The 14,637-nt window shown below is 45.8% G+C and overlaps 1 protein-coding gene across 1 annotated transcript in view; it reads left to right on the forward strand.

Annotated features, from left to right (window-relative positions):
- The window catches only part of nrxn2a (neurexin 2a), a 381,645-nt gene that overhangs the window by 353,841 nt on the left and 13,167 nt on the right, over window positions 1-14,637 (forward strand). The window contains 3 exon segments of the mRNA XM_046317726.1: window positions 6,585-6,674; window positions 8,571-8,899; window positions 11,823-11,907. Coding sequence (XP_046173682.1) covers window positions 6,585-6,674; window positions 8,571-8,899; window positions 11,823-11,907 — 504 coding nt within the window.

The following is a 14,637-nucleotide window of genomic DNA, read 5'->3' on the forward strand; positions in this document are numbered from 1 at the left end:
TCCAGAGTAGGAGCTAAGGTACAGGACGGCAGGCATCAGGGTCAGGCAGAGTTCAGTAATCCAGAGTAGGAGCTAAGGTACAGGACGGCAGGCATCAGGGTCAGGCAGAGTTCAGTAATCCAGAGTAGGAGCTAAGGTACAGGACGGCAGGCATCAGGGTCAGGCAGAGTTCAGTAATCCAGAGTAGGAGCTAAGGTACAGGACGGCAGGCATCAGGGTCAGGCAGAGTTCAGTAATCCAGAGGTGGAGCTAAGGTACAGGACGGCAGGCATCAGGGTCAGGGTCAGGCAGAGTTCAGTAATCCAGAGTAGGAGCTAAGGTACAGGACGGCAGGCAGGCCCAGGCAGAGTTCAGTAATGCAGAGTAGGAGCTAAGGTACAGGACGGCAGGCATCAGGGTCAGGCAGAGTTCAGTAATGCAGAGTAGGAGCTAAGGTACAGGACGGCAGGCATCAGGGTCAGGCAGAGTTCAGTAATCCAGAGGTGGAGCTAAGGTACAGGACGGCAGGCATCAGGGTCAGGCAGAGTTCAGTAATCCAGAGGTGGAGCTAAGGTACAGGACGGCAGGCATCAGGGTCAGGGTCAGGCAGAGTTCAGTAATCCAGAGTAGGAGCTAAGGTACAGGACGGCAGGCAGGCCCAGGCAGAGTTCAGTAATGCAGAGTAGGAGCTAAGGTACAGGACGGCAGGCATCAGGGTCAGGCAGAGTTCAGTAATCCAGAGTAGGAGCAAAGGTACAGGACGGCAGGCAGGCCCAGGCAGAGTTCAGTAATGCAGAGTAGGAGCTAAGGTACAGGACGGCAGGCATCAGGGTCAGGCAGAGTTCAGTAATCCAGAGTAGGAGCTAAGGTACAGGACGGCAGGCAGGCCCAGGCAGAGTTCAGTAATCCAGAGTAGGAGCTAAGGTACAGGACGGCAGGCATCAGGGTCAGGCAGAGTTCAGTAATCCAGAGTATGAGCTAAGGTACAGGACGGCAAGCATCAGGGTCAGGCAGAGTTCAGTAATCCAGAGTAGGAGCTAAGGTACAGGACGGCAGGCATCAGGGTCAGGGTCAGGCAGAGTTCAGTAATCCAGAGTATGAGCTAAGGTACAGGACGGCAGGCATCAGGGTCAGGCAGAGTTCAGTAATCCAGAGTAGGAGCTAAAGTACAGGATGGCAGGCATCAGGGTCAGGCAGAGTTCAGTAATCCAGAGTAGGAGCTAAAGTACAGGACGGCAGGCATCAGGGTCAGGCAGAGTTCAGTAATCCAGAGTAGGAGCTAAAGTACAGGACGGCAGGCATCAGGGTCAGGCAGAGTTCAGTAATCCAGAGTAGGAGCAAAGGTACAGGACGGCAGGCAGGCCCAGGCAGAGTTCAGTAATGCAGAGTAGGAGCTAAGGTACAGGACGGCAGGCATCAGGGTCAGGCAGAGTTCAGTAATCCAGAGTAGGAGCTAAGGTACAGGACGGCAGGCAGGCCCAGGCAGAGTTCAGTAATCCAGAGTAGGAGCTAAGGTACAGGACGGCAGGCATCAGGGTCAGGCAGAGTTCAGTAATCCAGAGTAGGAGCTAAGGTACAGGACGGCAGGCATCAGGGTCAGGCAGAGTTCAGTAATCCAGAGTAGGAACTAAGGTACAGGACGGCAGGCATCAGGGTCAGGCAGAGTTCAGTAATCCAGAGTAGGAGCTAAGGTACAGGACGGCAGGCATCAGGGTCAGGCAGAGTTCAGTAATCCAGAGTATGAGCTAAGGTACAGGACGGCAAGCATCAGGGTCAGGCAGAGTTCAGTAATCCAGAGTAGGAGCTAAGGTACAGGACGGCAGGCATCAGGGTCAGGGTCAGGCAGAGTTCAGTAATCCAGAGTATGAGCTAAGGTACAGGACGGCAGGCATCAGGGTCAGGCAGAGTTCAGTAATCCAGAGTAGGAGCTAAAGTACAGGATGGCAGGCATCAGGGTCAGGCAGAGTTCAGTAATCCAGAGTAGGAGCTAAAGTACAGGACGGCAGGCATCAGGGTCAGGCAGAGTTCAGTAATCCAGAGTAGGAGCTAAAGTACAGGACGGCAGGCATCAGGGTCAGGCAGAGTTCAGTAATCCAGAGGTGGAGCTAAGGTACAGGACGGCAGGCAGACCCAGGCAGAGTTCAGTAATGCAGAGTAGGAGCTAAGGTACAGTACCGCAGGCATCAGGGTCAGGCAGAGTTGAGTAATCCATAGGTGGAGCTAAAGTACAGGACGGCAGGCAGGCCCAGGCCGAGTTCAGTAATGCAGAGTTGGAGCTAAGGTACTGGACGGCAGGCAGGCCCAGGCAGAGTTCAGTAATGCAGAGTAGGAGCTAAGGTACAGTACCGCAGGCATCAGGGTCAGGCAGAGTTGAGTAATCCATAGGTGGAGCTAAAGTACAGGACGGCAGGCAGGCCCAGGCCGAGTTCAGTAATGCAGAGTTGGAGCAAAGGTACAGGACGGCAGGCATCAGGGTCAGGCAGAGTTCAGTAATGCAGAGTAGGAGCTAATGTACAGGAAGGCAGGCATCAGGGTCAGGCAGAGTTCAGTAATCCAGAGGTGGAGCTAAGGTACAGGATGGCAGGCAGGGTCAGGGACAGGCAGTGAGGTCAGGCGGGCGGGTACAGGGTCAGGACAGACAAGGGTCATAAACCAGGAAGACGAGAAAAAGAAAGGCTGGGAAAAGACAGGAGCTGACAGGACAACTGCTGGTAAACTTGACAAACAAGACGAACTGGCACAGACAGACAGAAAACACAGGTATAAATACCCAGAGGAGAAGTGGAGAAGACAGGCGACACCTGGAAGGGGTGGAGACAAGAACGAGGACAGGTGAAACAAGTCAGGGCGTGACACAAATAGTTTTCCCAACATTTATTTTTCCAATAGGGTATTTTAGAAACACTTAAAATAGGGCCTGTGGTTTTGATAACCATGTATATCTCTTTCAGACAAGGTGACTTTTTCAATATCTTCGGCTCTATTTACTCTCAGATTCAGAAATGCTTAGTAGCATCAAATTAGACATCATGCAAAACTACAAATCCCTGCAAACTCCTGCATTTATTCTCTAGTTGACACTTTTGTGTTCATCTAAAGACAGCAGAGGTTCAAACTATAGAACCCAGATCCTACATTTGAATATAAAAATGGATTTTACCAAAAAAGACTATGCTACATTTTATCTCTGGGACCCTCAGGATGACAAATCAGAGCAAGATTATCAAATCCAATTTTATTTGTCACAAACACATACGTCTCGTGTCAGGGCCATTGAATTGCGACTCCACTTTGGAGATGGGTTAAGGTAGGTTTTAATAGTCAAAGTGGGTACAACATCTCCATTGCACTTCCTTATAAACTCACTCAACAAGTCAGCGTATAGATCAATGTTGTTCTCTGAGGCTGACCGAAACATATCCCAGTCCGCGTGATCAAAACAAACTTAAAGTGTGGATTCTGATTGGTCAGACCAGCGTTGAATGGCTCTTGTCACTGGTACATCCTGTTTGAGTTTCTGTCTATAAGACGGTAGGAGTAAGATGGCGTCGTGGTCAGATTTGCCGAAGGGAGGGCGGGGGAGGACTTTGTATGCATCGCGGAAGGTAGAGTAGCAGTGATCAAGCGTATTGCCCGTGTCAGTGCTGCAATCAATATGCTGATCAAATTTAGCTTAGCCTTGTTCTCAAATTTGATTTGTTAAAATCCCCAGCTACAATAAATGCAGAGTCCAGTGAAGTTCCTTGAGGGCATTTGTGGTATCTGCTTGAGGGGGTATATACACAGCTGTGACGATAACTGACGAGAATTGTCTTGGGAGATGATATGGTCGGCATTTGATTGTAAGGAATTCTAGGTCGGGTGAGCAGAAGGACTTGAGTTCCTGTATGTTGTTATGGTTATACCATGAGTCGTTAATCATGAAGCATACACCCCCGTCCTTCTTCTTCCCAGAGAGGTGTTTATTTCTGTCAGCGCGACGCATGAAGAAACCCAGTGGCGTACCGACTCCAACAACATATCCCGAGAGAGCCATGTTTCCGTGAAACAGAGAATGTTACAATCTCCGATGTCTCTCTGGAAGGCAACCCGTGACATGATTTCATCCACCTTGTTGTCTAGAGACTGGACATTGGCGAGTAGAATACTCGGAAGTGGTAGGCACTCCTTTGAAGATCGACCAGGAGGCAGCTCCGTCTACCTCTTTTGCGGCAAAGTTGTTTTGGGTTGGCCTCTGGGATTAGATCCAATGTCCTGCATGGTGGTATGAACAATGGATCTGCTTCGGGAAAGTTGTATTCCTGATCGTAATGTTGTCAAGTTGACGTCGCTCTTATATCCAATAGTTCCTCCCGACTGTATGCAATAAGACTTCATATTTCCTGGGGTAACAATGTAAATGTAACAATGTAAATGTAATACATTTTTTAAAAATACTGCATAGTTTCCTAAGGACTCGAAGCAAGGCAACCATCTTTGTCGGCGCCATCTTGCAATGGGTATTATGACTCATACTGTTGTACTCTATTCAGGCCGCATTGCGGGATACCTAACGAGACTACGTCGGAGATTGGATAAATAGTTATATTGGCGAACATGCAGTCACTGGAGAAAAAACTGGATGAGCTCCGTTCGCGACTTTCCAATCAAAGTGATCTGAAGAACTGTAATATCCTATGGTTCTCTGAGTTATGGCTGAACAAGGACATGGTAAATATAAATCTAGCTGTTTTTTCTGTACATCAGCAGGACAGAACGGTGGCATCGGGGAAGCTCAAGGGAGGGGTTGGCTCACAACTGTTGAGCGATCTCAAATATGAAGGAAGTGTCAAGATTCTGCTCGCCTGAGTTAGAATACCTAACAATAAGCTTTAACCATACTATTTACCAAGATAATTTTCATATATATTTTTGTAGCTGTCTATTTACCACCAGAAACCGATGCTAGCACAAAGACCGCTCTCAACGAGCTGTAAAGGGCCGCATGCAAAAAAGGAAATGTTCACCCAGAGACGGAGTTCCTAGTGGCCGGCGACATTAATGCAGGAAAAATGAAATCTGTTTTACCTCATTTCTACCAGCATATCACCTATACAACTAGATGTAAATAAAAACTCTAGATCACCTTTGCTCTACACACAGAGACGCATACAAAGCTCTCCCTCGCCCTCCATTTGGAAAATATACCTGTAAGTGTAACTCTATCCTCCTGATTCCTGCTTACAAGAAAAAACTCAAACAGGTAGTACCAGTGGCACACTCAATATGGAAGTGGTCAGATGAAGCAGGTGATAAGCTACATGACTGTTTCGTAGAATTGAACCATGCATGAGAGCACCAGCTGTTCCGGACTGCTGTGTGTTCACGCTCTCCGTAGCTGATGTGAGTAAGACCTTTAAACAGGTTAACATTCACAAGGTCGCAAAGCCAGACAGATTACCAGGACAAGTGCATTCTCAACAACCATCAAGCGCTATGATGAAACTGGCTCTCATGAGGACCGTCACAGGAAAGGAAGACCAAGAGTTACCTCTGTTGCATAGGATTAGTTAATTAGAGTTAACTGCACCTCAGATTGCACCTCAGATTGTTGTGTAAGGTATTTTTGACCAAGAAGGAGATTGATGGAATCAGATGACCTGGCCTCCACAATCACCCGACCTCAACACAATTGAGTTTGGGATGAATTGGACCGAAGAGTGAAGGAAAAGCAGCCAACAAGTGCTCAGCATATGTGGGAACTCCTTCAAGACTGCTGGAAAAGCATTCCTCATGAAGCTGGTTGAGAGAATGCCAAGAGTATGCAAAGCTGTCATCAATGCAAGGGGTGGCTACTTTGAAGAATATAACATATATTTTGATTTGTTTAACACTTTTTTGGTTACTACATCATTCCATAATGTGTTATTTCATAGTTTTGATGTCTTCACTTTTATTCTACAACATAGAAAATAGTTGAAATATAGAAAAACCCTTGAATGAGTAGGTGTGTCAACTTTTGACTGGTACTGTATATATTTATTTTTTCTGAGTAACTAGCAGTTGATTGTAATGTCTGTGTATCACATTTTTATGCTATCATGAATCACTTTCTTCAAGAATAAGGAACCCTGCTAGGCTACTTCCCCTAACAGTAATAATCACCATAGGTTTGCCCTTCCATTGAGATGATAACAACCAGAAAATCTCTTCCTGCAATTTACTTAAACTGTGTTCATGGTTCTAAAGGTGAAATTGTGAATTGATGTTGCATGTGTTGTTTCTCCCTGGCTGATTTCTCCCAAGTACAGTTCTATCTGTTCTTCCATTTTGTTTGCATTTAAACCCTGATGCTTGGTTAAAACGTACATAAATACACCAATCCCCACTAAATGAACCAGCTCAGAAGTTTATAAATAAAACTAAACACCATTCTAACTAGTCTGCCCTTTGTTGCTGTCCCTTTAATAAATACCACTAAGTAAAGCACAAGTTTTTTTTAACCTGAAGCTGGGTTAAAATTGATAACTTGCTAAACGTGTTAGCCATGATGCCCTGTCTCTAACCTTGTGATCTTTCAACTTCCAGACTTTAACCTCTAATCTGTCTCTCCAAATTCTTTGAAGGGAACTTTGATAATGAGCGCCTGGCTATTGCTAGACAAAGAATCCCATACCGACTTGGTCGGGTAGTTGACGAGTGGCTACTCGACAAAGGTAAACAGAAAATGAATTCATCCATTAAACAGTTGCTAAATCCAGTTTAAATCCCTCTGTCTAATCCCTGTAAGAGGTGCAGTGCTAAGAGACAAAGGTGGCAAGCAAAGGATGAAATGCTGTTACCAACTGTATGTACAGTATAGAAATACAGATGCCAGCATGTTGGGTTCGTTTGGGACTGGACTGAAATTGACTGTGGATGGTTGTGACTATGATGGCAAACAGCCATCTCAGCCATATAACCGATAGCCATTTAGAATAACTTACCTAATGCCATCTAGTATCATGGGAGACAGACAGTACATCTACCAGGTATCCTTTGCCATCCCCTGGGAATGCTGCACCTCTTCAGAGATTTTAAAACTATTTAACTAAATAAACATAACCCCTGACTAACCCTCCAACAAAGTCCCTCCTAATTACTGTGTTTAATTAGACGCTGCTGATTTTATTACATTGTTATCATCTGTTTGTTATTCTTGTGATGCGAACATCATTGCTGATAATGATAACTAACCTGCTAAACAACTGGAATAATTAGCTGGTAAAGGAACATTTCATCTAATGCTGGTGGTTCTTACAACAAGGTATTACAGTATCTCACAGTAAACATTACATTTAAATTAACATCCTGGTCTCTCTAAATTCTCTAAACTGGAAGGTTCATGTATAGTCCATGCTGCGGTTAATTGGCAATACTAAAAGGCCCACGCTAATTTGACCCCACTAAACACCACTATACTCTCCCTACTATACCTCCAGATGATTTCCCTGCATCTTGGCAACCATATCACAGACATGTTCAGGGACAAAGGGGCTGAGACCATGACAGACAGGTAAATTACTGTCAGTGCAACACTGCATAGCTACGTAGTTAATCAGCAATCTCCTGATAAGGACACACATTACATGACCCTCTCTCAACATGCTGATCTCACTGAGTGATGATTTAACAGTAACAGTGCTTATTGTCAGTGCTGCTCCAGAGAAACATCACTGATTGGTCCACCAGCCGACCGAGAGGATGAAGGGGAAATGCCCAGTCCCTAGTTGTCCATCAATTCAAAGAAACGACTTCCTATGTTTTATGAAGGGAAGTTATGTGCTTACAATTTCCCATGACTCTCCTTTCTCTCCATTACTCTCTGTCAACACACTGATAGCTCAATTCAATTCAAAGTATACCCACTATTGTGCCACCTTCCCCTCTTGCAAAGACTTAACCCATTTGAAAATACCCTTTGTTGACCCTATGACCAGGATCAAGCCAAGTCACGAACTCTGCTTTTAAACACCAACCATTTGATGTAACAATTTAACATTCAAACTAACCACAGCTTACCCTCAGAGCATATTGGGGCCCTTAGCTCTGTGCCAATAAGACGACTGATTAGAAATATGCAAAATACAAACCAGACCACTTTGATTGAATTTAACATTCCAGACAAGGTGTTAACATGCCTATCACAACATTTTACTAAGGCCCTTCTGAATCTTTAGCACGGTATAACTCATATTATAAACTGGGTGGTTCACACCCTGAATGCTGATTGGCTGACAGCCGTGGTATATCAGACCATATACCATGGGTATGACAAAACATTTATTTTTACTGCTCTAATCACATTGGTAACCAGTTTATAGTAGCAATAAGGCACCTCGGGGGTTTATGGTACAGTATATGGCCAATATACCATGACTAACCACATCGCTTTGCGTCGTGCCTAAGAACAGCCCTTTGCTGTAGTATATTGGCCATATACTACACCCCCTCGGGCCTTATTGCTTAAATGTAATTGGATGTCTGCCTGTTTGTGTCTGTCTCTCTCTCTATCCACTTCTATCTCTTTCTTTCTCTATCTCTCTTTCTCCTCTTCCTTTACCACACTATAGGACGACAGCTGACGATCTTCAACAGCCAAGCAGCGATAAAGATCGGGGGTCAGGATAAGGGCCGGCCGTTCCAGGGCCAGATCTCTGGTCTCTACTATAACGGCCTGCAGGTGCTTAAGCTGGCGGCAGAGAGTGACCCCAGTGTCCAGGCTGAGGGGAACCTGAGGCTGGTGGGAGACTCACTGTCAGTGCTGACCACTGAGACCACCTCCACCACCCCACTGGCTGTCTCCGACATGTCCACCACCATCATGGAGACCACCACCACCATGGCCACCACCACCACCCGCAGGCAACGCTCCCCCAGCATGAGGGAGAGCATCTCCCAGGTCAGAGGGAGGGCCGAGTGGGAGCTTGTGAGCAGGGCAGGGTACTAGGGCCATGTTGAACATTATTAGTGACCAATGGTGATGGCTAATGACTCAGACTAGCCATTTTATCAGTATGTTAACAGTCCCCCATTCAGTAATCCTGGCTTTAACATTGGAACTGTACGGTCTTCTCCTAATGCTAGAGGTGATTTTGACAGGACTGTGGGTGAGCTAGTTTGAGGGATATACTGTACATTAGGCCGACAGCATAAGTAACCATTTAGATGTGAGAGTTCTGTGAAGATACTCCACCAGACAGATAGACAGACAAACTGTGTGTCCTTTCCCAGGAGGTTGGCTGCGTGAGACAGACGCTCCATCTACATAAAAGCTCAACAGGCAGACAAATCAGAGAGCAGTACAAAAATGACCCTTCAAGAACACTTTCACAGGAACAATCTCCATGTCTCTCAATGGCCTTGCACATTTTCAACATAACCATGCTGCTTGCCTCTGCCAATAAGAGGCAGTAATTACTCATTAAAACCAAGAGATGTTCAATAAGGGAACACAGACAAAGCACTGGACCTAGACATGTTTTTCAACATAGGTTAGCTCTCTATTGAACGTGTTTTTCCAATTGCTGGTTTGTTAAACTCTCATTCCATGGTGAAATATGGGCTGCTCTCTCTGATGGGGAAATGCTTGTATTGTGCCTTTAAATGTCGTGGTAAAAGTGCACAGCAGTTACACAACTAGCAGACCCTGTGGAAGTCAACTCCCTCAGAGATGTGATGCTTCTCTTTCTTTTCTAAATCCCCAAAAAAGCTAGATTTACAGGGATTTTAGCAGATAAAGCTACAATATTTTTCTACACTGACTATTATTAGTCCGCCCCTGGGCACATAGATCCACAGAGATTGACAATTTACCACGTTCAGTGTAAATTGTCAAGAGACCACCATCCTCTGTTCCCCCATTCCTTGGAATAAACCTTATATGCTCAGCCTTCGACTTTGTTCATCAAGAGATGAAGGAAGGTCACGCTCAATAACAATTTATGCCAATCACGACTAAACTGCCTATTTCCATATCCAGCGATCCGGTAGTCATTTGCATGAATGTTGATGAACCTAAATTCAACCCCACGTAGAACCTTTAAGTAGCTTTAATCCAGTCTTGCCGAATGTAAATAGCCCTAGGGAGACCAGGAAAGGGTTTACAGAGAGACTGTTATTAGGCTCCCATCAGAATGAGGCTAACTACCACGCTTGCCCTCACAACACATGAAAACACAAGTTACGTTCATGAGCTATCTGAATATTTAAATCAACATCAGTCACATGGAAAGAGAGGTTATCAAAATATTAAACAGTACAAGTCTAAAATATATTAAAAGCAGGAAATGACTGTTTATCATGTTTTTCTCTAACACTCTGAATAGGAGAGACAAACACCTGTGTAATGACTTTCCTCTCCCCTCTGGTGTGGTTAGGGTGTATCCTCCATCCTGTACTCCGTAGGGTTAAGACAGCAGGACTCCTATGTGCCATGTTACAGAACAACACGGTCAACTACCTCTGTACCATTAGACGACAGTGGTGGAATATGCAATGCTGTATTTATTTCTCAGGCAGTGCTTTTCCTTTTAAGGGGATTTGTCTCCGGGCTGAACATAAGTTATGGTGTCATGTCATACATTTCCAAAACAAACCAAGTTAATAAAACCTCCAATGCATTGCTCCATAAACAATAAACACGTCTTATGAAAACTCCCGGCGTTGCATATACAAACACAGGGAGGAGGTACTAATTGCGTTACGAATGCAGTCAGGCAGATCTAATAACAGCACAACAGCATATTTTAAATAGAGACTCAAAATGCCGCAACGGTGCTGTGTGGATTAGAGAGCAAGACACAAGTGCCAAACAAGACAACTCTTTAATCGTCCTGCCGTTTCAAACGGCAAACCAATTTGTTCTCATCGCAGTTACTGAAGGTTTATTGAGAACAAAACATAGCGTTGAAACCCTTTAAAACACTAACTATGGACCCAAATGTCTTAAAAGCACATTTGCTGGATGATTGTACTCTGTAATAGCTATGGCCCAGCAAGCATGTCTAGTTCCGGACACATTCCATGTGTCTGTCTGTAAATACATTGATATGGTGCGGCGGGCTAAAGGCTCCTTCCTCCAGCTGAATAAGTTGGTAATAGGCCTGTCCATATGATAATGAAGGAGAAACATTGATGTCAATCATGGCCTAACTGCTTACTTCCCTGTCTATGTAAATCGAGATCATTAGCATAGATTTACATAGACTAGATTTCTCAAGCCCCGGTTGAATTTCATTGATCTTTCTGAAGGTCATAATGCCAGACAGCTTTAGGTTTTGGCCACACCTAGTGGTTGCTTGTAGTAACTACATTCTTTGAAAAGCGCTCCGGGCAGGCCAATGAATAATGTACTGTATGTGAGAGCTGTCAAATAGCGATGTCTCATACCCAACCTGTGTGGATATGATTTATCATGAGTTGGCTGTGCCTTGACATGTGAGGACCAAATGATGCGTTAATGTAATCTGGTCAAACTATGTGATATTTATATAGCTTCTGTAGTCCAGGATATTGTTGAATGTATACATTTACGCACAATCATTGCATCATGGATCTAACCCTGTGAAATTGAATCCATGCCCATAATGGATTTTTATTACACTACTGATCTGGTGGAAACAGCAATGGCTGCAATACTCCAGACTAGCTGTTTTAGAATTCTCAAAATTAATAATGAAGTTTCATTTCAAGTTTATTTTTTTGGAACACCTTTGTATTATTGTTTTATTCATGTCTGACATTGACAACTAAGGGTTTTAAAGATCCTGGTAAAAGGGAGTATCGATCACAAAGCCACCAACGTTGTGTCCTCTTCTCCTCAGTCTCAGAACTCGGATGACATCCTGGTGGCGTCTGCTGAGTGTCCCAGTGATGACGAGGATCTGGAGGAGTGTGAGCCTGGAACAGGTGAGTCTGTCTGTCAGCCCTGGCCTGGGGTTTAGTGTCATATCAAGGCCCAGGAGGGACCGGGAGGAAGCAGGAGCTCCCCTACTCTACCGGGTGTCTTCCTACACTAGGGACCAGTAGGCTCGTTTTAACCAGCTCATAGATACATCGTATGGTTCTTGATCTAGCTAGCCTTATTATCGCTACTTTTAAGTTTGCTATTTTGTCTGTTCTCATCGCTAGTCTTTTCCTCAACTACTAACTCTGCTCTGAACTCACTGTTAGGATAGATTTCATTACTGCCACTAGCTAGCAAGGATCTTATTTGAAGATGATACAATCTCTTTCTACCCTTTGTGTCCACTCCCCTAAACAAAATAAACAAACAACTGGGGGAAACAGCTGGGTCATTCTTGAATTGCAGTGGTAAGTTGGTTCTATGTCATATGCATTTCAGGATTCCATTGATCATTTGGTGTCTTAATCCTGAATGTCACTTGGGGTTAGTCAATTTAAATCATATCCGTTTCGTCAATCTTTAAGGTTTGACGACCTTAGATTTGAGCATGTATGGCCTCCATTTCAGAAAATGTACCTATAATTGGTGTTACCAACAGTGGTGCTGCCATCAGTGGTGCTGCCATCAGTGGTGCTGCCATCAGTGGTGTTACCATCAGTGGTGTTGCCATCAGTGGTGTTGCCATCAGTGGAGCTACCATCAGTGGTGTTGCCATCAGTGGTGTTGCCATCAGTGGAGCTACCATCAGTGGTGTTGCCATCAGTGGTGTTGCCATCAGTGGTGTTGCCATCAGTGGAGCTACCATCAGTGGTGTTGCCATCAGAGGTGCTGCCATCAGTGGTGTTGCCATCAGTGGTGTTGCCATCAGTGGTGTTGCCATCAGTGGAGCTACCATCAGTGGTGTTGCCATCAGTGGTGTTGCCATCAGTGGAGCTACCATCAGTGGTGTTGCCATCAGTGGTGTTGCCATCAGTGGTACTACCATCAGTGGTATTGCCATCAGTGGTGTTGCCATCAGTGGTGTTGCCATCAGTGGAGCTACCATCAGTGGTGTTGCCATCAGTGGTGCTACCCTCAGTGGTGCTGCCATCAGTGGTGTTGCCATCAGTGGTGCTACCCTCAGTGGTGTTACCATCAGTGGTGTTGCCATCAGTGGTGTTACCACCAGTGGTACTACCATCAGTGGTGTTACCATCAGTGGTGTTACCATCAGTGGTGTTGCCATCAGTGGTGTTACCATCAGTGGTGCTGCCATCAGTGGTGTTGCCATCAGTGGTGTTGCCATCAGTGGTGCCATCAGTGGTGTTGCCATCAGTGGTGTTGCCATCAGTGGTGTTGCCATCAGTGGTGTTACCATCAGTGGTGCTGCCATCAGTGGTGTTGCCATCAGTGGTGTTGCCATCAGTGGAGCTACCATCAGTGGTGTTGCCATCAGTGGTGTTGCCATCAGTGGTGTTACCATCAGTGGTGTTACCATCAGTGGAGCTACCATCAGTGGTGTTGCCATCAGTGGTGTTGCCATCAGTGGAGCTACCATCAGTGGTGTTGCCATCAGTGGTGTTGCCATCAGTGGTGTTACCATCAGTGGTGTTACCATCAGTGGAGCTACCATCAGTGGTGCTGCCATCAGTGGTGTTGCCATCAGTGGAGCTACCATCAGTGGTGTTGCCATCAGTGGTGTTACCATCAGTGGTGTTGCCATCAGTGGTGCTACCATCAGTGGTGTTGCCATCAGTGGTGTTGCCATCAGTGGTGTTACCATCAGTGGTGTTGCCATCAGTGGTGTTACCATCAGTGGTGTTGCCATCAGTGGTGTTACCATCAGTGGTGTTGCCATCAGTGGTGTTGCCATCAGTGGTGTTGCCATCAGTGGTGTTGCCATCAGTGGTGTTGCCATCAGTGGTGTACCATCAGTGGTGTTGCCATCAGTGGTGTTACCATCAGTGGTGTTACCATCAGTGGTACTACCATCAGTGGTACTACCATCAGTGGTGTTACCATCAGTGGTGTTGCCATCAGTGGTGTTGCCATCAGTGGTGCTACCATCAGTGGTGCTGCCATCAGTGGTGTTGCCATCAGTGGTGCTACCATCAGTGGTGTTACCATCAGTGGTGTTGCCATCAGTGGAGTTGCCACTACCATCAGTTATTGCCACCAGTGGTACTACCATCAGTGGTGTTACCATCAGTGGTGTTATCCATCAGTGGTGTTGCCATCAGTGGTGTTACCATCAGTGGTGTTGCCATCAGTGGTGTTGCCATCAGTGGTGTTGCCATCAGTGGTGTTGCCATCAGTGGTGTTGCCATCAGTGGTGTTACCATCAGTGGTGTTGCCATCAGTGGTGTTGCCATCAGTGGTGTTACCATCAGTGGTGCTGCCATCAGTGGTGTTGCCATCAGTGGTGTTGCCATCAGTGGAGCTACCATCAGTGGTGTTGCCATCAGTGGTGTTGCCATCAGTGGTGTTACCATCAGTGGTGTTACCATCAGTGGAGCTACCATCAGTGGTGCTGCCATCAGTGGTGTTGCCATCAGTGGAGCTACCATCAGTGGTGTTGCCATCAGTGGTGTTGCCATCAGTGGTGTTACCATCAGTGGTGTTACCATCAGTGGAGCTACCATCAGTGGTGCTGCTATCAGTGGTGTTGCCATCAGTGGAGCTACCATCAGTGGTGTTGCCATCAGTGGTGTTACCATCAGTGGTGTTGACATCAGTGGTGCTACCATCAGTGG

Source organism: Oncorhynchus gorbuscha, linkage group LG20 (genome assembly GCF_021184085.1).
Source record: "Oncorhynchus gorbuscha isolate QuinsamMale2020 ecotype Even-year linkage group LG20, OgorEven_v1.0, whole genome shotgun sequence".
NCBI lineage: Eukaryota > Metazoa > Chordata > Actinopteri > Salmoniformes > Salmonidae > Oncorhynchus > Oncorhynchus gorbuscha.